The sequence below is a fragment of the Haemorhous mexicanus genome, chromosome 5 (assembly GCF_027477595.1).
Source record: "Haemorhous mexicanus isolate bHaeMex1 chromosome 5, bHaeMex1.pri, whole genome shotgun sequence".
Classification (NCBI taxonomy): domain Eukaryota; kingdom Metazoa; phylum Chordata; class Aves; order Passeriformes; family Fringillidae; genus Haemorhous; species Haemorhous mexicanus.
In genome coordinates this window covers 16574219-16598941 of record NC_082345.1, presented here as the reverse complement: position 1 = coordinate 16598941, position 24723 = coordinate 16574219, and the positions used below count along the sequence as shown (strand labels likewise).

The window sequence follows — 24723 nt, the reverse complement described above, 5'->3', positions numbered from 1 at the left end:
TAGAAGCTCTGATAAGGCACAAGGAGGACAGGGAGGTGATTTGAGACAACCAAGGGCAAATCTTGCATCACCAACCTTGTGGCCTTTTCCAGTGGAGCAGCTCCATCAGTGGGCAAGAGAAAGGGCAAAGATGTCATTTATGTGGCTTGCTGTAAAGCCTTTGACATGGTCCCCTACAACATCCTTCTCTCCAAGTTGGGGAGACATGGATTCTGTGGGTGGATTGCTGGATGGAAAAGGAATTACTTGGGTGGTTGCATCCAGAGGGAAGCAGTCAGTGGCTCAGAATGCCAATGGACATCAGTTACAAGTGGTGTCCCTCAGGGTTCCATACTGGGACTAGTATTTAATATCTTCATTAATGGCATAGAGGGATTGAGGGCACCTTCAGCAGCTTTGCAAATATCACCAAGCTGAGGGTGCAGTGACAATGCAGAGGGACCTGGACAAGATTGAGCAGTGGCCCATGGGAATCTCATGAAGTTTAACCAGACCAAGTGCTGATGTCTTGGACACAATACCTGTGTGTGATGGATCCAAGCTGGGGCTGAGCACAGGGAGCAGCCCTGGCAGAAGGACTTGGGGGTGCTGTGGGTGAGAGCTGACCCTGCCCCAACCCAGGACCCCCCCTGTGCTGGGCTGCACCCAGAGCCCCAGGGCAGCAGGGCAGGGGGGATTCTGCCCCTCTGCCCCACCCTGCTGAGCCCCCCCTGCAGGGCTGCATCCAGCCCTGGGCCCAGCACAGGAAGGACAGAGAGCTGCTGGAGCCAGGCCAGAGCAGGGACACCAAGGGGATTAGAGGGAGCAGCTCTCCTGGGAGGAAAGGCTGAGGGATTGGGATTGTTCAGCCTGGAGAGGAGAAGGCTTTGGGGTGACCTCATTGTGGCCTTGCAGTGCCTGAAGGGAGCCCACAGGAAAGATGGAGAGAGACTCTTGACAAGGGCCTGGGGTGACAGGACAAGGGGCAATGGCTTCACACTGACAGAGAGCAGGTTTAGATTGGATATTGGGGAGAAATTGTTCCCTGTGAGGGTGGTGAAGCCCTGGCACAGGTTGCCCAGAGAAGCTGTGTGTCTCATCCCTGGCAGTGTCCAAGGCCACATTGGATGGGGCTCTGAGCAAGCTGGGGTAGTGGAAGATGTCCCCGCCCATGGCAGGGGGGTAGAACTGGATGATCTTTAACAACCCTTCCAACCCAAGCCATTCCATGATACTTCTGGTTTGGAGTCATCTATCCAAACTAAATTTGACTGCTATTTAGTCTAAAACCCATCCTTTTTTATATGTTCTGAATTGGTTGGTTTGTTTCTGAAGACTGCAACTTTGAATTCTAGTCTTAATCTTTCTGAAAAGGGTTAAACAGCTTTGATCAATGCGTTTGATTTGATTTGATTAGAAAAGCTGTGGTGCCTCTGGAATGTCAGCTGAGTGCTTCATGCCTCAGGTTCACAGGAAGTAAAGAACTCTTAATCAGTTTGGAAGTTGGTTGCTACAGATTCTGACATTTATACTCTTGATAGAGATTTTTCAAGATTTTTGACAGTAGTTTGTTTTTTTGACACAAAGTTTTTTCTTTGTTTTCAGAGTCAGCTTGCAGTGTGTTAAAAGCCACCTTGATATGTTTTTAGTGCCACAGCTGAAAGCAGTGAATGTATTTAAACTTGGCTGTGGCACAGAAGTGTCAGTTTTGAGTTTGTTCCTTCACACTCTAAAACATCTCAGATTTATTTACCTTTGAACTGTGCTGCAAAGCCCATCTTTTTCTTAAAGGCATTTGGGAAAGATTGGGGTAGCTGGCTGTGGGACCTAGCTGAAAAACTGACTTTCAAGGCTGGTTTTTGCTCACTGTATATCTATTGAAACTAAAACATTTTTAGTTGTTGAAAGTTGGTTATTCTGTTGATCTGATGAGAACCATACCTAATAAAATGTTGATAAGTGAACTTCAAAGCTTTTGCCAGTGCTGTTGACAGAAATTTCATTGTCCTTAGGACGTGAAACACTTTGTTCTCTATCAGTTTGCTGACTCTAGAAGGCTTTGGTTTCTTTTGAAACTGTCACTGCCTTTGCTATGGTTTCTTACTATAGTTGCCTGGTAGTAGATTTACTACTCTAACTTTGTCTGGTTGCGTATGCTCAGACTGTCCATGGAGCAGTTTAATGCAGGTTACTTCATCTGTTAAACTTTTTTTATTAAGTTGCTATTTCAATACTGTTCATGGAAATTTCCAGTTCTGGCACTTAGAGTTAAGTTCAGTGCTGGAAATACAATACAAATAGTAACTTGTTTCCTCTAAAGGTTACTAGTTTTTATTACAACACAGATATTGTTATCAGGTTCTGATTTGTTGTTGGGAAATTGCTGTCTTGTTGAAAGGGAATTGGAGAAGTTGCTGCTTGAACTTGTGTTCATGGTGATGGCTTACTGTTGATCTGGCAGTCAAAAAATGTGGGTAGGTCAAGGCTTAGGCAGGGGTAGTATCTGGTATCAGATCAGCTGATATGAGTAAAAAAACAGGCTTTCAAAATTATACATGTTTTTTAAGTGTGCCAAAGAAAAAGCAGCAGCTTTCTTAATTAAATGGAAGTGGTTTTTTGTATTTGGTAAACTCAAGATACTACTTAAAGGCTTTTTGTCTTCTAGCAGGATGACAAATCCTTTTCAGTAGAACAAATCCTTTTCTTCACCTCTAATTTCTTTAGGTGTTTAGTCAATAAAAGTACTTTAGGAGTCGGAGAATTTCGTATGTGTTTTAATATAGCTTGCTTAGAGAACAAAGGATTGCAAAAATACTAAGAAAAGACTTTCTGAAGGGTAATTCCCACAACAGCACTGGAGGATTTCTTCAGAGTTTCCGTTGTAGTAGTGTCTTAAATTATCTAAGTGATGGAAATTTCACTCTCCTAATTTATTTTTCTGTCAAGCTTCAATGTACCTTGATGTGTCTGGTTAAGCTCATTACTCTCTCTGGGTGTGGAAATCCTAGAGACTGAGGAATCCTGTTGATATGCTCCAAGAAGGGATTCCTTCATCTGTGTTAATTGGGTGACAAGGATGATGTGCTCTGGGTAATCAAAGATTGTTTCTGATAGCTTGAGGCAGGATGGCAGCAGGTTTTCCAAGGGAAAGTGGAAAAGGTAGTCTGAAAGCATTTCTATTTCTTTCTCATCTATCACTTGGAGTTTAAGCATTTGCATGACTGCTGTAAATGCATTATAATCATCTAGGGCACTTTCTCCATCCAAAAATAGACCAGTCCAAAAACTGGTTAGTTCCGACATTGTGTTGCTTTAGTTAAACAGGAGAAGTGGGCATGAGAAGTGAGCGCCTATTGGCCTTGTCCTACTGGAGCAGTTTGGAATGTCTATGAAGGAATTTGGTATATTAATAATTAATAAAATGCATTGTAGAGTTTGCTTTCTGTTTATTAAGCTCCAGCCTTATGCTGGTAATCACTATCAGGGATCTATTAAAAGAAAAATGCCTTGGGCAAGGTGAGACCAATGCTCTTGTTCAGTTACATACCTGGGAACGTAAGAAAGCCAATCAGTGAGTGTTCCTAGAGATCAAAGTGGAAGTGTATGCATATCTTGCAAGGTAAGACATCAAAAGGAGCAGCTACCCTCTCTGTGGAGGCATTTACTTTAAATGAGCTCTAGGTCTGACTTTCTGCTAACATCAGCAGCATGGAGCCCATTTATTGCAGGGGTGTTTCAAACACCTACTTACCCAGACAGAAATAGTCACTGAACAGCTGCTGAACCTGCAGCTGGGATTATTTTAGCCCTGTCAGTGATTCCCTTGGAGGGCAGGAGCTGGTGTGCATTCTGAAGTGCTGAACACGGGGCTTTTGTTGCATTCTGAAAGATTTGCGGACAATCCATTAGCAATATAAGACTTTCAACCTCTCAAAGTGGAAGATGATCCCCTGTGTAGTATGGATGAATTAAATTTGGCCTCTGTTTGCATTGCTGTTGTCTCCTGCCCCCTAGTAACCACATAAAAAAACAACAAAACAAACAACTAAAAAACTCCTACCCAAAATGAATACCCCAACCAACCAAAGCAAGACCCAAATAGGGGTCTGGATAAAACATTCTGGATAAAAATATTTGGACTCTGCAGTAGTAGATTCCTGTCACATAGTTGTTTTTTAAATATCTTCCTAACTTTGAGCAATGGAATATTTTTCATTTATATTGTCAGTGTTTGCTTTACTGGTGTATTTGGCTTAAGATTTTGTGTGTTTCAGAGCTTCCTCAGGATTTTTCTTGTAATCAGGGGTGAATTTATGTACATAAACTCACTCAGAGCTAATGCTCATAGGTACTTGGACTGTGTGTACTAATTATGCACCAAGATAATTATTCTTATTTATAAAAACCACACAGTGGTTGTAGATGTTTAAGCTGGTTGAAATGTTTGGAATCTTCCCCTTTGACGTAGCTGGAAAGAAATTTTCCTTGTGGTTTAATGGAATGCTGGAAATAGTGTGTGTCCCTATGTTTGCCATTGGTATGTGTGGGTTTGACTATGAACCTTTAAAGCTTATTATTCTGTTTCATGCCTAGGAGTATTTGTCCCTAAAAATACCTTGTTGACTTTCTTTTGAATGGTTCCAGTTCATAAAGGCTGATTTGTTATGAATAAGCTCTGCAAGCTTGGAAAAAGAGTTGACAAATCTATCTTCAGACATTTGAAACTCCTGAAGTATTTGTGGTATAATGTTTGTCATGGTGTGCTGAAATTACCTAACAGGAGTTTAGCAATAGCTGAATGTTTGCCACCTTCTGGGCTGCTAACAAATGAAAATACTCTTCTTTTTTCTCTCAGTGGACCAGAAGAGCCTGCAAGGTGTGTTTAACACTCTAGGCTTTTGTGCTGCTCTGTGAATATGCCTTAAAATAAAAAAGAGTCTAACAGTTGAGGTGAAGGAGCCTACATAATTTAAGAGACTCCCTTTGTGTTTAGTGCTGTGGAATTGTAGAAAAATGAAGTTGCAAACTCTTAGATACATTCCCACTAAAGATCCTATCAGTGGCAGTGCTTGGCTCCCGTGGTAAAAGGCAAGCTTCCTGCACGGCCAACTATAGGATGATCAGTGCCTCATCAGAGGGTGCCTCTGTGTTTTTTTCAGGACCTTACAGATTCCCTAAATCTTAGATTTAGCAGAGGATTTGAGGTGACATTGCTGAGCTCATGCCTGAGAGAAAATTATAAAATCAGAAGGAATGCTTTCTTGGTTAAGCTAAATGGAGACCTGACAGCATCTATAGTGCCTGGAAGAGATAAACGGGGCAAAATAGGTTCAACTGAGATTTATTAGCAGCAAAACTCAGTATTTTTTGCAGTGGAAAAGGGTTGAGACTGATGGTTAATTCAGGTTAGAACAGGTAGAAAGAGTGACACAAAACTATCAATCACAATTTTCCCAGAATGAACTGATTGCATCCAAAAAGTGACCATTATAATGGTATTTTAAAGAAATAAACTCTTGGTTATTTCCTTTTGAAGTGTTTCTGACTACTAAGGGTAAACAGCAAGTGAATTTGATATCATGTAATAAACTATCTCTTTTAGATGGATGTATTGTTGATGCTAAAAAGAAAGTGGGGTATAGTTTTTAAATATCTATTTTTCTACTTGAAATGGTAAGAAAATTTGTAATCTTACAAGTTACTTTTCTGAAACAAATACTTTATGTGTAGGACATGAAGACTTAGAATGTCATGTCATAACTTCATTCAAATCTTAGTTGTCTGTGTCTGTTTAGCAAGAAATAGTGCAATGCTGAGAATGATCAGGAAATTATTCTAACTAGCAAAATCATGTATGTTCATGTACTGTACAGGGCTAATTGAGAAATCTGAAAATTGTCAGGCATTATATAAAATGGCTCTGACTAAAACAAAGAAGCACAGGATTTTTTTGTTTGTGTTGTTCCTGGTGAGTTGCTACAAATAAAAGAATTCTTCATTTTTAATTTGCTCAAATACTTCTTGTGAAGGGGAAGGGGGAAGTCTTGCAGAATGCTTGCCATTTACCTCAGAAATTGGAGAGAAGAGTCTTGAATAAACAATGTATAAGATCATATTTTTCAGAGTTCAGGGTATCTTGAGTGTGTTTCTAGGTTTTTTATTTATTATTTTAACTTCTTTACAGTTAATGTAGTAGCTCCTTGACAACCTAAAGACTGAAATTCTTTTCCCTTTACTTGGCTCTGTGGCCTAAGGACCTTGTGTCTTAAATCTTGTGTCCTACAGTGACAGGCTGCACATTCCACATCTCTAAAATGTGTCATTGCAGTGTCCCTAACTTAAAATGCAGTTTTTAAAAGAAACCACTAGGTTTTCAAAATGTTACTTGCCAGGTTATATAACTTATGTTCTCTGTCATGGAACACAGAAAAAATGCTGTATTTCCAAAATCCTAGCATTCCTGATAGGGAAAATGTCAGTGTAAAAGGCTTTCTTTGCAATACCAGGTTATTTTTTAGTATTGTGGGCCTGGTTCCTCTTTTTACTGATTCTAAACTGTGATGCTGAGTTCCTTCAGTCCTCCTGTGAGGAGGAGGTGGTGGGTGAATTATCTGTGATGTTCATGCAGCTCTTTAAAGGTGCCCTTATGTGATAACAGTGAATGCTCTCAGGTAAGCTCAGTGCAGTTCTCTGAATACCTGCCTGAAATTGACAACTGCTTGATGTTGAGATGAGGTTAGAGTTTGCTCAGAATGAAAGGATTTAATATACCACAAGTCAGCCAGCTCTCATTCAAAATTACCATTTAAAATGCTAATTTAATAGTGAGAATTTATGAAAGGAAATGTTTGTGCTACAGACGTAAATCCCTGGGCACATAACTGGAGACACAAATTGATGCTAATATAAGGCTTTAGTAGTTGTGCCAAGCTAGCATAACCTGTTTTGAAAGTCTGCTTGATTGTGAACCTACAGCTGGAGTAATTTTGAGCAGATGAATGATTTGTCTTTCATTACAAAGACTGAAGATGTTCTTGGAGGTATTTGATTCCCTTAACACTTTGATTACATATGTATAACTGCCTACTTCTCCATTTCCATTTCTCCTGAAAATAGAAGGGTTTTTTTCATGCTTTCTTGGTAATAGCTGCAATCAGTTGACATGGATGCATTGACTCTCTCTGGTAGCTTCTTACCTTCAGTTATATTGTGGCTTACGTTTTAAAGGGCAGGGGCTGTGTGTATGAATTTGTTTACGTGATTTAGACGAACCAGTGACTGCTAACTAATGCCTTACTTGGATGCTGACTAAATTCCTTTGATCTATTGAAATGGATCTAGTCCAAACCAAAAAACATGCTTAGATGAATTCTTTGAAGCCACTAAGAGAAATGGTTTTGTCATGTCATGGATGGTTTTGATTTTATTCTTTTCCCAGATTTAATGAGATGAGCTAGCATATGTCTGTATTTATAGTGTAGTCATTTCTTCCTCCAGTACTTAGTATAGGGATTTTTTTCCCCTTTGAAGAGTATTCCCCTGTATACCATTTTTCTCAAGCAAATGGCTTGCATGTACATCTGCTGACAAAATTCTGAATAAATGTGAACCAAAAGTTGAATGTTTTTCTCTGTCAGATGTGAAGCAGATATGATTCAAATGTAAAAATGACTAACACACTTTGAGTATTTGAATATTTAATCTACGGCCTTGCTGCTAATCTTTGCTTTTCAGTCAGGTGGTTTGGGCAGATAAGAAACTGGCTGTGATATTTAATAGCCTGTGCAAGTTCTCTTAACAGAGTTCTTAGGTCTTGTTTAATGTTTACAAAAGCCAGCCTGAGTGACCTTGAATTCAGTGGAAATGTTACTCTGGGAGCAGTGTAAAGCTTTTTTCCCTTTCAGACATTTAGTTTTGTTATTCCATGTTGCCATGTACACAAGAGTGAAAGGGAAGTGTTAATTATATAATGGATGTTCATTATATGGTGTACATTTTGCTCCATGTCCTCATTTTATTATAGCTTATACACTGGGTGACTGTGGAGTTTTTTTCCTTTAATATTTACAATTCTAAGTATGGTAAATACACGTCATTGCTGTCAGTATCTTCCTACATTAAATTCTAGAGTATACTTTGGAAATAATTTCTGTCTGGGTTTTCAGCAGTGACTGCATTCTTAAAAACTATTATTATGATTGGTAGAGATGTTGCAATGCTCCTTTGCATGTCTCTGCAGTTTTATTAATCCTGAAAGATTAAACACAGCATAAAATTAGGTATTAGGTACTTGATAATGAATATTGAAGAGGGAAAGAATACTCTATTATTTCTCTTAATTTTCTCCACTATCTAGAACATTACCAAGAAATAATCATGCAGAACAGTTGTGGTGATTACCCATAATTACATTGCAGACTTAATAAAATATAATAAAGCTTTCACTTTTAAAATTAACAACTTTCTTTTACAGGGGAACTTGTAGCCTTTGCTGCATTGTTGCAGTTAGGTTTTATGATTAATTTTAATGTTTCACTTAGGTTTTATGATTAATTGATTTAAGATGAATGAACCTGTTTCCATAATTGATTATTTCCTGCTGTATTATCTTACTCTTAGTTTACAGTATTTCTGTTAATTAGAGATTTCTCTTGTTTTCAGAGCTTTCAAGCAGAAATTAAGTCTTTGTCTCTTGGTAGGTTGGAAATTACAAGAGGACAGTAAAACGAATTGATGATGGCCACAGACTTTGCAATGATCTCATGAACTGTATTCATGAACGGGCACGGATAGAGAAGGTCTATGCTCAGCAGCTCACAGAATGGGCTAAAAGGTGGAAGCAGCTTGTGGAGAAAGGTAATGCTGAGTTTGAACGCTGAAAACTTTCTCAAATGGAAAAAAATGTTTCTGTATATCTTTGTTTCGGTAAGTACAAAGTAGAAATACTGTATGTCTTAGCCTATAATGGAGTTTCTGTAAGAGGCTCAGTAATGTGACAGACGGCCAGCCTTTTTTGGATAAAAACCCAATCCAGCAAATCCCTGCTCTTTTGTAAGTTTGCTTGCTTCTTGCTGAAGCAGATGAATCTTGCCTTCAGTACCACGTCATGTCCTAGAGAACTGTCTGTTTCTATAGAATTACCAGTAGAGTTTGAAAAGGGCTTCTGAATAACAAGGGGGCAGTGACTGTGGGGGAAAAACTGGTAATTAAGGCATTGCTCTAATGGAAGGCTAAGGTAATGCTATTTGATATATTCTGCAGTAGTTTGTCCTTCCATGGTTATTCACCCTTCAAAAAAAGTATGTTGAGAAACTGAAGGCAGTTCAAAGGGGATCTCACATGTGGAATACTGAGAATTGTGGTACAGGGGTAAAGACTCCAGACTAAATTAATTTTTTTTTTCTGGCTTAAAAAGTTTGTAATACTCTAAATTTATGTGAAAAAAAATTGTTCCCTTTTCTAGGTTTCCATCAACATTGTTTACAAGTGAATATAAGTCATTAGTTTCAGGTAGTTTCTTGGGAATATAAGTTCCTTGTGGGTGATGGTTACTGAGAATGACACTTTTTGTTGTGTTTAGGCCCACAGTATGGAACAGTAGAAAGGGCTTGGTGTGCTTTTATGTCAGAAGCTGAAAAAGTGAGTGAACTACATCTAGAAGTAAAAGGTTCACTGATGAATGAAGATTTTGAAAAAATCAAGAACTGGCAGAAGGAAGCCTTTCATAAGCAAATGATGGGAGGATTTAAGGAAACCAAAGAAGCAGAAGATGGATTTAGGAAAGCTCAGAAACCCTGGGCAAAAAAGCTGAAAGAGGTACAGCAGTAGATTATGTATTAGATATCCTGTGTTATAATATACTAATGTTTCAAATCTCTGTAAGGGAGTAAACTCCCTCTTCTTTCTGCTGGACCCTCCTTTCTCTTAAAGATCTCTTGCTTTCTGTCCTCTTCTGAAAATAAATATTTTTCTCTTGGTCTATCCTAATCTTGGTGAGTTCAGTGAAAATCTGGGGAAAGTGAAATTTAAGATATCATTTTAACAGTATCTTATTTCATGCAATTGAAAATTGCAAAATAAATGAGGGAAAATGTGTTTGTGGGTTTCCCCCCCTCTCATATAACAGTATTCTTAAATAACAGGTTAGTAGAAGAAGGGGGAGCAGGTGAACATGGGCATGAGTGAGAAGTGTTTAGTTGGGGACTTTCTGTAAACCTTTTGTTGCATCTGTTCAACACTTCTCTAAGCTGTATGAGTGACATTTCTTGTATGGTGAAAGAATGCTCCAATAATTTCCTTACATTGATTCTTATGTATTGTTCATTCTTTGGCCTAAATGAAAACAATTTAACCCTCTCCCCCAAAAAAGAAAAATCATCCTGAAAACAAAGCCTGACCGTTTCTTCGTTGCAACATGCTTTTAGGGCTAAGATTTTATGGTTGCTGTAGACTGTTCCAAATGCAAAGACTCAAATCCCTTTTGTAGGTGGAAGCTGCAAAGAAAGCTTATCATGCTGCCTGCAAGGAGGAGAAACTGGCTATATCCAGAGAAACAAACAGCAAAGCTGATCCAGCACTGAATCCTGAACAACTGAAGAAATTACAAGACAAAGTGGAGAGAAGCAAACAAGATGTACTAAAGGTATACTGAGTGTTTTTTGACCTATAGTTTGTGCATATTTAAGCTCTTTTTTCCTCCTGAGTGTGCTGTGAACACCAGCACATAGCTCTCTGTCAGTTCCAGTTCTGTACCAAAGTTTAGTTTTCTCCCAAGAATGTGTTCTTGCCAGTTTTTCTTCTCTGAAGATGAATAATGTATGGCCTCTATTTCATTTAAGTACTTTCAGCAGGGAGCTAAGCACAGTAAGCCAGCAAACTTCTAAAGCAGAGTACTACTTATTTATGAGTGAGGGCTGAGCTATTTCACTCATGAATCTGAGAGACAGATGCCTAAAACTTGCTGACATACTTAGTATGTCATCATTCTTGACTGCAAAATGCATTTTAAAAAAATGAAGCTGATATAATACACTTAAATAAATGCTGTTCTGTTACACAGTTTGCTTTATCTCTTCAATGGGCTGCTACTGAGTGGATTTTAATGTATGATTCCTCAAGGATGTCTTTTTCCTTTGAGAATGCTTTTCTGGCATCTGGAATGTTGTGTTCCATCAGTTGGGATCTTTTAATTCCTGCCTATGGACTACTTCTGTATATTAGTGCAGAGTCTGAGGTTGTATCTGTTAGCTGAACTCACAGTGTATGCAATTTATGTTCACAAGGGTGTACTCAATGTTTGGGGTTTTAGTCATAACTCACAGTATACTATGTAAATTACTAGAGGAGAAAACACAGCACTTTAAAAGATCTCCAAATACTTTCAGTAACTTGAAAGACTTCCTGCTCTGATTTGCTCTGTAACTCCTCTGGTTTTTATCTTTAGAGTTACATTAACATTTGTCATGGTTTCTGTTAAAAAGCCAGAGAAGAGGCTTGGAGGTTTATTGTAACTGTTTCTGCAGTTTACTTAGATAATTCCCTTTGTGCCCTAAGGTGGGTACAGTGGTCATGAGAAGAGTTTGCAGCCTGGCAACTTGTGGTCTAAACCTCAGCCATTACTGCATTGATAGGTCTGTGTTGCACGGCAGTAATAAAATATATTGCTAACAGTTTGGTTTTGTACCCCCAGACAAAAGAGAAGTATGAAAAGTCACTGAAAGAATTAGATAATGCTACTCCTCAGTATATGGAGAACATGGAGCAGGTATTTGAGCAGTGCCAGCAGTTTGAGGAAAAGCGGTTGCGTTTCTTCCGAGAAGTGTTACTGGAAGTCCAGAAACACCTTGACTTGTCCAACGTTGCAAGGTAAAACTGCTAGACTTCAAAATTACTGCTTAATATACTTTTCTGTGGAAAGTAATAAATGCTTCAAGTAGATCAGAGTTCAGAGTTCTGATTTCTTTCTAATGTGTTGCTTCAGTTTAAAAGTGTAAGTGAAAGAGATTAATTCTTTGTTTTGTCTAAAATGAGATTAGCACCTATCTCTAACATTTGCCAGAACCAACAAACCTTCATTCTTGTGGTGTTTTATAATCAAAAATGTTCCAATTAGAAGGGATTCAGCACTTAGAACCAAAAAATGCTGGATCAAAGATTGGGAAAAGGTGGTCTTGGTTTATTGTGTGTCTTGCATGTTTATTAGAGAACAAACAGGAATTTATTAGTGTAGGACAGCATGAAATTTGTAGTCAATACATTTATTGTTAAAATATTAGAGCTCAGTAATCAAATTACCTTGATCTGGAGATGAATTTAAGATCCATAAGTTAACCACTACAAACTCTTGTCCACCTTAATTTATACTGTCACATGTATCAAGCATGTCTTGTATTTTGTTCTTTCTGCCCAAGCCCTCACTGTATTCCAAGAAAGCTAAACTTCTGCTAGAGAGCTCCAGACACAGGAACACTTGCAGTGAGTGCTGTAACCATGGCAGTGTTTTACATCCCACTTCTAACAGCAGAGGTCACGTGCACTCTGCTTAGCACTTGAAGTGCAAGGAGAAAAGAAAGAACTGATTTTAACCTGAGGAGTGTCCCAAACTGTCTTGCTATACTGTCACACAAATGTTAATGCTGGCATGAGGAAAGGGGGTGGCATAGAGACAAGAACAAAAAAAGAGCAAGCAGTAGGTAAGGGCAAAACCACTTATTTTGGCATCATTACCATTTTGGGTGGCTTCAGAGTTCTTATTGAGCTGCTGTGTGAGATAGATTCTTTCTACTATCAGAGTGGATAGATGGTAGAATTGTTGCCCATTTGATTCAGTTTCATCAGGTTAAATGAAAATACAAATCAGAAATAAATGAGAAATAGTTGACTGAAAGGACAAGGCTGGGGGGAGAACACAGAAAATGACCAAGTGGAGAGGCAATGATTTCCTTTTAGGATACTTAAAATTCCAGGAGTAGTCATAATAAGCATCAAACAACAGAACTATTAGGATGAAACCAGGGAAAGAGCAGCTGTAACTGTTGATCTCTTTCCTTATCTTTGCCTCTTTAGTACAGAGATAAAAGATGTAGAATTAGTCATGAAAAGAAAGTTTGATTTTTAACTGTAATGATGCTAAAGAGCACAGTCCAGAAGATAGCCTGTACAGATGTAGACCTAAAGTTTATTGTTGATTTAACTGATGGCTGGTAATGATGTATTCCCTTTCTCAAAATACATGCCTCTCCATTGCTTAAATACATTGAAATGACTGCTGATGTAGGAAAAAGCCCATACTGTGTATGTGTTAAAGCAGTCAAGTATTGTATAGAAATTGAGAAATGTGGAAGTGTATTTTGAGAAAGTTTGACTCTTGACAATGTAGCACTAATGAATTCTAATTCTAAATTTTGTGTGATTTGGTCTGGAAGGATTTTCACAAATACAATACCTTGAGTATAATAGCAGATGAACTATATATAAAATAATAGCAGTTCTGTGTCTCTTATTTTAAGCCTTGCGACTGTTGTGTTGAGATTTTTTTAAACTCTGAGTTCCGTATTGCACCATATTGGTGGCTTTGATATAAATGTATTGTCATGCACATTACCATGTGCATGGTCTAGCATCAGAGCTGTATCTGCAACATCACTTCTGTTCTGTTAATGAAAAACAACTAGAGTGAGAGACAAGAAAAAGTAGTGAGGTTCTTTTTCACAGTGTTTGATTCAAATCATACAGTTAGTAAAATCAGACAGTACCCAAACCAGTAAAAACAGTTAGCAGATATTATACCTGCATAGGAAAATGTTTAACCCATTTACCTCTGCTTCAAGTTTGGGGGTTTTATTTTTATAATTGTTTTATTTTTATAATTGCTTTTATAATAAAATATATATAATTATATATTTTTATAAAACTTCTGTTTTAATCCAGTAAGGATTAATTTACAATTAATCCTTACTGGATTAAAACAGAAGTTTTCACAGAGTCCTGTGGATTTAGCACAAAACCAGTTTCTACTGTCTTGTAGATAAGCTTTGAAATTAAAGAAACTTTCAAGACTGCAGTTCAGTTGTTTAAATACAGTCCAATGTTTATATATATTTTAATGACAGCCAGTTAAATTACACTAGAGTCATAGTTTTAAAATCTGGCAAACAAGGATTTTATGGTGTGGTGAACTTTGAGCAAATTTACTTGTTGGACTACTCTTCCCTTTTTACAGGCAGTTAACAGGTCTGTCAGTTTTTAAAAGTCTATCTTGCTATTAGTTTCTTCACTAATATTGTGAACTTTAAAATATTTTTTTTAACTGCTTAGGGATTTGCCATGTTTCTAAATTTGATACTAAATTAGAAGACAAATTTGTTTTTCAGTTATAAAAATATCTACCGTGAGCTGGAACAGAATATCAAAACAGCAGATGCTGTTGAAGACTTGCGGTGGTTCAGAGCTAATCAAGGTCCAGGGATGTCAATGAATTGGCCTCAGTTTGAGGTAAGGTCACAGTACTTAAACCACAGAATTGTTTTGTCTAGTTTTTTCCTCTTTGCTTTTTGTAATATTTCTTTCTGGTGTAATTCTTAACTTCAGGCTTCCAACACTGAATCTTTTGTTTTGCAAGTCATAGTGTTTTCTTATCTCAGTTTTCACTGGGCCACAACTTTTGGCAGTGATTATGTTGAGCACCTATTTAAAGAGCAAATGGGTAAAGCAGAAAACTACAGTGCCTTTTTTTAAGCTTAAGCCATTACTGAAGTTGTTAGCCATTGTTTAGTTGATACATCTCTGACACCTGCACATGTTATCCTTTATGTTTTACTTCTCCCCTTTGGTGTGAGACTTCAGTTTGAATTTCCTTGCTGTTAGCAGGTAATTGTAGCACATACTGTAAGGACTCTGAAAAAGTCTGAACTAAACAGTTCAAAATTTGAAATTTGATACTTAAAACTCAATACTGCTCTATTTAAAAAAAAAAAAGTTCCACCTTTACCCAGTTAGTCATTTTATTGCTGGATGCCATTTTTAAAAGAAAGGAGTTTTTCTAAGTTGTGTTCTGTTACCATAACCTACAAGAAATATGCACAAAAATGTGTCAATGCAGATCATACTACTCATGTATGATACTAGAAGTGGAATGAGTTGGACCAGAATATGGGTTTAGTTGAAATAAGTTCTAGAGATTAAATAAGTGAGTAGAAGCATAAACTCTGGAGTGTCTCACTTTTTCCTTATTAACCATAAAGGAAAACAGCCCTTGTTTTGAAAATACTGAGTAACTTCAGATTGGAGTTTTGAGGAAGAAAATTCATACCAGTACTGTAGAATTTCTTTGCCTGAAACACTGAAGTGCAGTTACTTCTGTGTGGGGAAATTACTATCCTTTTTCTTAAACATTATAATTAACAAATTAAATGCTCCTGTTACTGTTTTCCTAATCCAGTTTTTTCTCGTTTACATGCTACAAGGATGACGTAAGTAAAAAAAGTCATGATCAAATGACTATGAAATTGCATTGTAAACTGCAAATATGCATAGGTCAGTGGTCTTTTAACTGTGGTTACTCAGAAATCCAATATGTATTTCTCGAAGTTAAAATAATCAGGTATTTGAAGAGCTGTGCAATAATCAGGTATTTGAAGAGCTGTGCAGAATGCAGTGGACTGACTCTGTTACATAGGAGTAATAGCAACTCTGAAAACTTCCATTTCCTGATAAAAATACTTATCTCAAATGCCATCTTTTGTAAAGCAAACTCTCCTGACTTTTTTTCTACGTTTAAGACTTCTGAGAGGAAACATCTCAGCATAGGATATTTGCTTGCATCCAGTTTGTTTTCTGTTGGTTCCTGCTTTGTATCAGTATAGTGTATATAGTATAACAGGATATCAAAGCTTAACTTGACGTAATGCAGGAGCTATATTTAGGTCTCATCATGCCTGTCCCATCTGCCTCTGAATGGTTCAAAACATCAAGAAGGGTCTACAAGTGGCATCATTAGTCTTGTCAATACTTGTATTGATTTGAGCCTTAACTCCTGTATATGGCTTTTTAGGACAATGAATTTCACTAAATCCAGAGTGAAGTACCTTTGGGGCTTAAATCTTAGCCACAGATTGAAATTAACTTCTTCTTTGTAAGTCATCTGAGAGTCCTTCTTCAGAAGTAAGCCCTGTCTTACAATGCCTTTTTTAACTGAATGTTAGAGTTACCTTTTAAAGGCCAGATGTCTTGGCATTATTTGAAACTGTGGGCCCTCACAGTACGTCTTTTAAATGTGTGTACTGGCCAGCTCTTTTGATTGCTCCAGTTGTGTGCCACATCTGGTATTTTAAGTCTTTTCAAGGGGTTCAGAATACTATACAGGGAAGTGCAGGTAACTGGGATTTTGTGAGTAGCACAGACACCTGTTTGCATTGCTGGAGTGGGAACTAGATGAGAATTGTAAATTAAATGTTTGGAGTGACTTGTCTTTAGTAATTATTAATAGTGTTGAATATATAGATGTATGTTCCACAAGTCAGTCTGAAAATTAAATGTGATAATTACTTGTTCAATTGAATTTCTCAATCCCATTTTGCACTCATTGGTAGGAGTGGTCTGCAGACCTCAATCGCACTCTCAGTAGAAGAGAAAAGAAGAAGGCTTCTGATGGAGTAACTCTGACTGGCATCAATCAGACAGGAGACCAAGTTTCACAGCCTAACAAACATAGCAGGTAGCTTTTTTTGTGCCTAAAAACACTAATTGGAAAAGATTGTTGCCTTCACATGCACTAAGCTCTACAGGATCAAAAAGTCACTGTCCAATCAAATGATAATTATCTGCAAGCATTTTTAGTGATGTCTCTGCATTTCACAAATTAATTTGGGAATTATTCTTCATTTTATAGCTCTCTTTCCATTGGGAGCTGAAAGAAAACAAGCTTCATGAGAAACTGAACTTTCTGTACTTGATCTGGTGGTCTCTTCCTACCTTCCCATCTCTAGAAATGACAATAATATTTTCAGGTCTTAGTTTGCAAAACATTTAGTCACATCAGAATTCTGGATGTGATTAATACAAAACTGTTAACATCAACTGCTTTAAAAAGGAATGAAGCTGGCCAGAAAAATTGCATTGCCTTTTATTGTAGGCAGTAGGAAAAAAGAAATTGTGGTCCACAAAGGATATTCTAATTGTGGAGGAATGCTCCATATGTCAGACTTTACAAGCTTTCTTGAGTCTTATGCTGCATTTGATAGATATTTTGGTTTTGTTTAGTTGTTTAAATTTTTTTGACTGAAGGAGGGGTCTGCTAAGAAACTGCTTAGTGGGACACCAGTGACAGTGTTCTCTTATACAGATAGGATCACCATAATGCTTTTTCTTTTCCAAATTAGCAGTCTTAGTGTCCAGAGTAACACAGTGCAGTCAGTACAATCAAGTTACAATCCCTTTGAAGATGAAGAAGATACTGGGAGTACTGTCAGTGAGAAGGAGGACAATAAGATCAAAAAGTTGGTGAAATGTTGTTTTTTAATTGTTTTCACATTTGCACTTTCTCTATCCAGGGTTTTCTGTTTTCGGTTTCTATAACACTACGCTGGTCAGTGCATGATGAGTTTTTAAGCAGTTGTGTAAGCAACACTGTAACCTAACTTGTCTTTCCTAACAGATGCCATATCTGTTGCTTGATCTTTGATTTCAAACTACTGTGGTTATTGGCAGTTGCTAACAGAATTGCTGTTGCTTTTTTTCCTTCCTTTCCCAGTCCTATAAAATGTTAAAACTGATGTGTTTTTCTAGTGAAACTGCTTCTGGAGCTTTACTGCTCTGTGTCTTCTCACTGAACAAATCTGCTTTTAAGATCCTTTCTTTTTTTGTTTAGGACCTTCTCGAGCAGCTGCCTGTTGCTTCAGTGTACACTCTAGGGATATTCCACTCTCTTAACGGGCATGTGCATGCTGAACAATGAACTTCCCTTTAAATGATCAAGCTGTTGCAGTATAATGAAGTTTTTTTATTGGTGGCTTACAATATAGAAAAAGTGTTGGAAGCTATCATAGAGGTGCATAGTGGTTTGGGAGAAAGGTTCTGCAAAGCAATTTAAATGTTTTACCTAAACCAGATAATCCCTCTCATTGACTGTGGCATCCCTTTTACCTTTCCAGAGTAAATAATCCCTTGATTATGTGGATTTTTTGAGAGAGAAGTCCTTTGAGTTTGTGGTGAGATTGACGTGTGTTAGTTTTGCCTTTTTCTAACTTTTTAAATGCTTTGCAAGAGTGTTTTAATTTTTTAATGAGGCATTGTCAGTTAAAGATAGATGAGAAGATACCAGAAAGAAAGTTTCAAAGCTGGGCCTTAGAGTGGAGTTTAAGCATACTTAGGGGTGTCTTAATGGTATTTCTAGTCTCCTATTTTAAAAGTGAAAAATAATAATTTCAAAATTGATTTTCAGTGTTAGCAGCTATGAGAAAAACCAAAGCTACCCTACAGATTGGTCTGATGAAGAGTCCAACAACCCCTTCTCCTCCACTGATGCAAACGGAGACACCAATCCCTTTGATGAAGACACCCCTCCTGCCATGGAGGTGAGAGTACGTGCACTCTATGACTATGAGGGCCAGGAGCAAGATGAGCTCAGCTTTAAGGCTGGTAAGTTTGCAACGTTCACTTTAAAACATTTATCAAAAAGGAGAAAGGCAGGGGATTTTTTTCTCTCTTCACCTTTTATTTTCGGAAGTCACCTGTTTCTCTGGATGTACAATTCCACATGCAGGATCCTATCTAACCATCATCCCTCCTAACAGTGCTTTTGGTATCCCCTGTTTGGCAGCACTGACTCCTAAGCTCTTTGAAATGTGTTGGGTTGCCTCTGAGATACTCCTTTCTTACTATCTTAAGTGAAACAAAACTACCTGCAGAACTGAAAATCCTCTTTCTCTCTTTTCTTCCTTGGTGACAGTAACAGCTGCTGCTTTTAGCTGTCTGGAAATGCCAACCCTACATAGTTGTTTTTTAAAGGAAAATACTGCAGCAGCAATTCTTAAAACTGTATTAAATCAACTGTTTAAACGGAAAGCATCCAATTTTTGGCATCCAGCTTTCTGCACTACGAACTTTTTAGGGTTGAAAATTTAGCCATGGACGGATACTTTTTAAACTGTCTCTTTTCATCCCTCTTCAGTGTATGTTAAGCACAGGGATTGTCTTTACCTGCGTTTTTTCAGTCTTGTATTATATTAGGGTACACTTAGTACACCTCTTCCTTCTTAAGGTGTTTTATCTCCTTGAGCCCTAAACCCTTTTTTCCCTCACTGTTACAGGAGTTGAGAGAACAGAATAGATCCAACTGATGGGGGAGACCCATTACACACTGTTTCCACACACGGGAAGGTGACATCAGGGTGTGATGGCTGCACACCACAGGTGCTGCTGCCTCCAGCTGAAATCTACCCCCTATTCATGACTTTCAAGCCAGTTGTTCAGCTTTCATGCCCAGAATTGCAGGAGACATTTTCCAACCAGGAATTCAAGAACAAGATTGCAGGAGTAGTTTAGCAAAAGCAAACAGAACTTCATATTGTGCAAAAGAGAGAAATAGATACTCTTTGAGTTTGTCTCTTTTCCTATTTACTTGTCTTTTATTCCCATCTCCTGTAATAACCAGATTAATTGTAATAGAAAAACAGGATTCAAGTGTTGAAAAGAAACTCCAGAAAGCTTTTGTCTGCCTCCCTTTCAGGTATGGTTAGTTAAGATTAGTGCTATTTCTATACCAGCTGCTGTGGTTCTTAGGTGGATGTTAGGGCTAAAAGTTAGGAAACCAGTCCATGTTGTAGCTAATCAGGGAACTGCAGGATGTCTGTTCTGCTGATGAAGGGGTTGCTCAGAACAGTGTGTCCCCTGGTCATATTCTAAATGCAGTTTGTGCTTTCTGAACCAAAACACCCCCTAGCTCAGGTGGTGGTGCTGCACCTTTAACTCACCTCTTTTTGTCAGTGAAACCACTGAATATCTGACTTTTCTTCTTTGTAGACAAGTATCGTAGGCTTCCAGAGTGGAGGAATGGGTTATTTGTCCATGAACTTTGCTAAATTGTGCCCTGACAGAAGTACAGAAGTAACAAACATCTGGTACTTTCTGTGGAATACACACAAGCCAAAAGTTACTTTTCATTCTATAGACTTTACCTGCTCCATTTTTCTCAACAGGGGATGGAAGCATGCTAATCCTCTTGAAATATATCTCTGGTGCCTGTGAAGCAGCAAGGGTTTACAGTAATGAGTCTTTCCTTGGCAAAACTATGCAGTGTTTATATACACAGATGTAATGGTTAAATAGAAAGTTAAGTGCTGTGTGCTGGAGCACCAGCTGTGTCACTTGTATTAAGCCACTGAACCAAGTGGCTCTTGGTGTGTGAGTTCTGTAGAAATAAAGCAGAGGAAGTCTGAACTGTGAGATATATGCAGACCTCACTTAAAAAGAGTTCAGTACTCTGAAGGAAGAGCATTAAAGAATATTACAACACCAAATGATGTCATTGATACAATTGTAGGAAAGGGATGATGTGCTAGACCATGAATCCCCTTAGAGATGCTGAATTAATAGGATGGCTACTTACTTATTAGGCAGAAGTGTTAGTGTGACTAGCTTTACATTGAACATAAAAGAAACTAAGGAAAAGAACTCACTAGTTCAGGTAGGAGCCAATTTAAAACGTACTCAATCCTGTGTTCCTCTGTAGATATCCCTAGGCTCCTAAGCAGCTGTCAACAGAGGATTAATACATTTTAAGGATTTGTTCAAATGGACATAGATATTCTCAGATAGGATTTCCTTGGGTATTCAAAGACTTTACCTACAAAATGCTTCTAAGTACATGTTCGAATATATGCTCTGCACAGTGTCCATTAAATGTACTTTAATACATGAAACTCTTTTTTTTTAGTGGAGTACCTTTATATCTGGTGTTTTTTGTTTTGTTTTTTTTTTTTCTCTTGGCAAACAGCTGTGGGAGGCTTCCAGAGAGCAAGAATAACTTCATTCATATCCTATGAGAGGTTTTATAAGCATGTAAGAGGATGGGACATAATTATTTACAATATTTGTATTGTGGCCCTCGGTGGCTGAGATAGTGACAGTATTGGGGACTGTCCCTGCAATAATGACATTGCAGAGACAACCTTTACTGGTTGTCCCTGCAATGCTGTCAGAGTATGTTATTGTGTGTTCTGATTTTATCATCACAGTGGTTTCATTGTAACTGCTGTGCAGATGACACTTAATATTTACTTGACTTCCAGGATCACAGAGTTTCCAAGCCCAAGCTTTGATACAAATGCATTTGTTAGGGCATATCATCATTCCATTGTGAATTTTGGATACTCTCTGTTTCCACTCTTTATTAACACACACTTCATGGAAGGTTTGAAATGCTCCCATTCTGCAGCATTAGAAAAAGTGGAAAAGTTGTTCCATAAAACAAGTAGAGTCATTTGTTCATTTGTTCAATGGGTATTTATTAGTTTTCTGATAAAAACTAGAAGAGATTAAATTTTAACCTTTTTATCAAAGAGAAAAGCTATAAAGATAAGTATCTTGAGAAGATTTAATATGAAGCTTGTCCATTTCTACCAAAGAATTTATAGTTCTTAGGCTAGTTTATATTCTCCTAAATGACACCAAGACTCTCTACTATTTGGGACTATAATAAGTGATTAATATCTTCATCCTCTATTTCCTATTGCTAAGATAAAACACACATCAGTTTTATCTAGGGAAAACATTTGACACAAATTAATTGCACAGGAGGAAATAATTGTTACTCAATTTGGTCTTTTTTGCCTGGCTGAGGTGGAACTTCCTTTGCTCCTATGGAGCATCTTGAAGTCTGCAGGCTCTCAAAAGTCAAAGTATTCCCTGAGGATGTGGAATATCAGATGTGCATTGCAATCAAAATGAAGTTATCTTATAGTTCATGAATGTCTGAATGGATAGTCTGGAAGTTAGCAAGCAAATTCTGAGTTATTTAATCTTCGTAGCATTTTCTTCCATGTTTCCCTTAAAACCCTAAGACAATAAGCCTAATGAAACATTTCTCTGTCTTGCACTGAGATGGGGAAAATGTTCCTTCTTTTCTTCAGGGGATGAGTTAACCAAAATGGAGAATGAGGATGAGCAGGGCTGGTGCAAAGGACGCCTGGACAATGGACAAGTTGGTTTATACCCAGCAAACTATGTGGAACCAATCCAGTGACAAAGGACAAAATAAACACAGAAGTGTCACAAGAGCTCTGTAGGCCTGTACAGTGTATTTAGGTGAAGTGAGAGGAAACTGAATGGATGTATAGAGTGTATATATTTTAATGAAAAGGTCAGAGCTTGATACCCAAATAAGGCTGAATGAAAGACAAAAGCTTGATATTGTTCTCACAGCTTGTACACAATGCAAAGGAAAGGAGTAAGGTTGAAAAATAGGAAAAATACTTTTTAAACTTTTTCTTCCCACATGGTCTGTTATTGTGGATCCTAAACATTTTTGCATTTTCTATGCTTATGCCTCATCCTACCCAGGTATGTGTAGGATGTATGCTCACTTTTGTTTAATCAGTTATTTTAAGTGACCTTCAGTAACTTGCAACTTGAATTTTAAAGATTATTATAGTTAATTTTTTATTTGTTCTTATCAATGTCTGAAAGATGCAGTATTTTTTTATTTAAATGCTATGTAGTTAAGCACCTTTTTGTATGCTTTATCAATTAGTACTTAAATTATGACATAGATTTAGTTACCACTTGACTGAATGAAAGCTCTTTCCATGTTGTAGTAATCTTTCTGTGTTGTCAGCATGGCTTGAAGTTGTACATGGAATTGTAAAACGAAATACTGTATTTAATAAATATCTGTTACAGAAGGTTATTTGTAGCAGAGATATCTGCAGATGTCATGGGATGGGATTCTATTACAAATGTTCTTTATGTGGGTTGACACTTGAACTAAGAGTTTTCCATCTAGATCTTAAGTGGCATTCAAAACAAATATGAATTATGCATAAGCCCCAAAAGCGTGGCTATTTCCAGCACATGTATGCAGAGGGGAAAAAAAAATCTCCTTTTAACTGCTAATGATTTTTGGATGATTTGAAATGTTAAATCTGTGAAGGCTGATTATCTTGAACAGAGAAGACTGTAAAATAGACTAAATGCTTTTATTAATAGCCTATATATGTTGTGTATATGTACATATAATTTGATATTCCAAAATATGAAGAGCATGGCTATTAGTTATCAAGCCTTTTGGTGTCAATAAGATTCAGACTATTTTAAGAGTTTAAATTATAGGTATATTTAAATCTGCTTTCCTGCCATATTCATTACTGTACCATAGACAAAGTATTCTGTGATAAGATTTTTCAGAAGTACAGTAAATACACTAATATACTCAAAATCAGTATTTGTGGATAAATTAATGAGTCAAAGTATAAACTAGCTTTAGTCCAAACATGGATTATTGTAGCAGAACACTGTAAAATCTACATTTGTTTGCAGTTACAACTTGGCCAAGTGTAATCGTGTCAAATATGCACTTGTGACATTGAAAACTGGGTTGTAAAACTACAGCAGATCTGTGTTAAAACTAAGTATCAGGTAAGTAGATGTGCCATGTTAGGAAGCTACACTGTAATGAAGTTAACAAATCTTTTTAAAACACTGTTGGTAATCTTGGACCCTATCGTTTGCTTTTTGAGCTTATAGATATATTTAGTCATCATTTTCAGTGAATCCAAATGTGCAAGCTTAGAAAGTGGATGTATGTATATGTCTGTCAACAAAAACTTACCAGCATATTTGTTCATCCACAGGACAGTTGCTGAAATTGTCAGGAATTACTGGTTTGGGTCTCTGTATTGTAAAATATTTTAGAAAACAATAAAATCTGTTAATCTCTTAAATATACAGAATGCAACTTTTACTATTCCAATGTATGTCAAAGCACAAATAATCATCTGTGCATTTCATTGCAATTCATAGTGACAAAACCTGCATTGTGTAAAAGAGTAGGAGTGTGACATGGGTGCCATTTACAAAAAAGGGAGGTTCCATGCACAGGAATTCTTGGCAAAACATTCCAGCAAAATCTTCATGGAAGACGAGGAAACTGTCTTTTATGGGTGTACAGAGTCCACTGTGATGCTGCTTTCTGTGGTGTTGTCAAGCCTCAGATAGTGTGGGTGAGCAGCTAAGCTTTTTCTTTCTTTTTAAATATAGTATCTGAATATTTTCTGCCCTTGAGTTTTCTTGTTGACTGGCAGTGATTAATGCAGTGCTGTTTGTGACAGCTGCCTGAAGATTTTCTCTCATCTCCCCCATCAACATCTGCTGAACAGCAGATCCCAGAGGTTCATAATCAGTGGCACAGGGTCTGGTTGGGGGCCTGTCACCAGTGGTGTCCCCCAGGATTAATTGTTTAATATATTCATCAGTGCCCTGGATGAAGGGGTTGGTGGTGACACAGAGCTGGGAGGAGCAGCCAATCCCCCTGGGGCTGCCCAGCCCTTCCCAAGGACCTCAGCAGGGTTGAGATGGCCAGAGGAGCAGTCTGAAATCCAGAAAAGGAAATGCAGGGTCCTGTACCTGCAGAAGAATAACCCTGGGCACCAGGACAGACTGGGGGTCACCTGCTGGAGAGCTGCTCTGAGGAGGAGGGCCTGGGGGTTCTGGTGGGCAGTGAGCTGTCCCTGAGGGCAAGGACACCAGTCA

The 24723-nt window shown here is 37.8% G+C and overlaps 1 protein-coding gene across 7 annotated transcripts in view; it reads left to right on the top strand.

Annotated features, from left to right (window-relative positions):
- PACSIN2 (protein kinase C and casein kinase substrate in neurons 2) overlaps positions 1-23924 on the top strand; it is a 53921-nt gene extending 29997 nt beyond the window's left edge. For 3 of the 7 annotated variants that reach the window (XM_059846123.1, XM_059846124.1, XM_059846125.1), the window contains exons 3-11: positions 8679-8835; positions 9560-9795; positions 10466-10621; positions 11669-11844; positions 14352-14472; positions 16569-16693; positions 17358-17474; positions 18419-18615; positions 22107-23924. In XM_059846123.1, the coding sequence (XP_059702106.1) occupies positions 8679-8835; positions 9560-9795; positions 10466-10621; positions 11669-11844; positions 14352-14472; positions 16569-16693; positions 17358-17474; positions 18419-18615; positions 22107-22219 (1398 nt within the window). In that variant the 3' untranslated portion in view covers positions 22220-23924. Of the gene's footprint in view, positions 1-8678; positions 8836-9559; positions 9796-10465; positions 10622-11668; positions 11845-14351; positions 14473-16568; positions 16694-17357; positions 17475-18418; positions 18616-19286 lie in introns of all 7 variants that reach the window. The other 4 variants (XM_059846126.1, XM_059846127.1, XM_059846128.1 and 1 more) reach the window with 4 other exon arrangements.
- Positions 23925-24723: the final 799 nt, after the last annotated feature.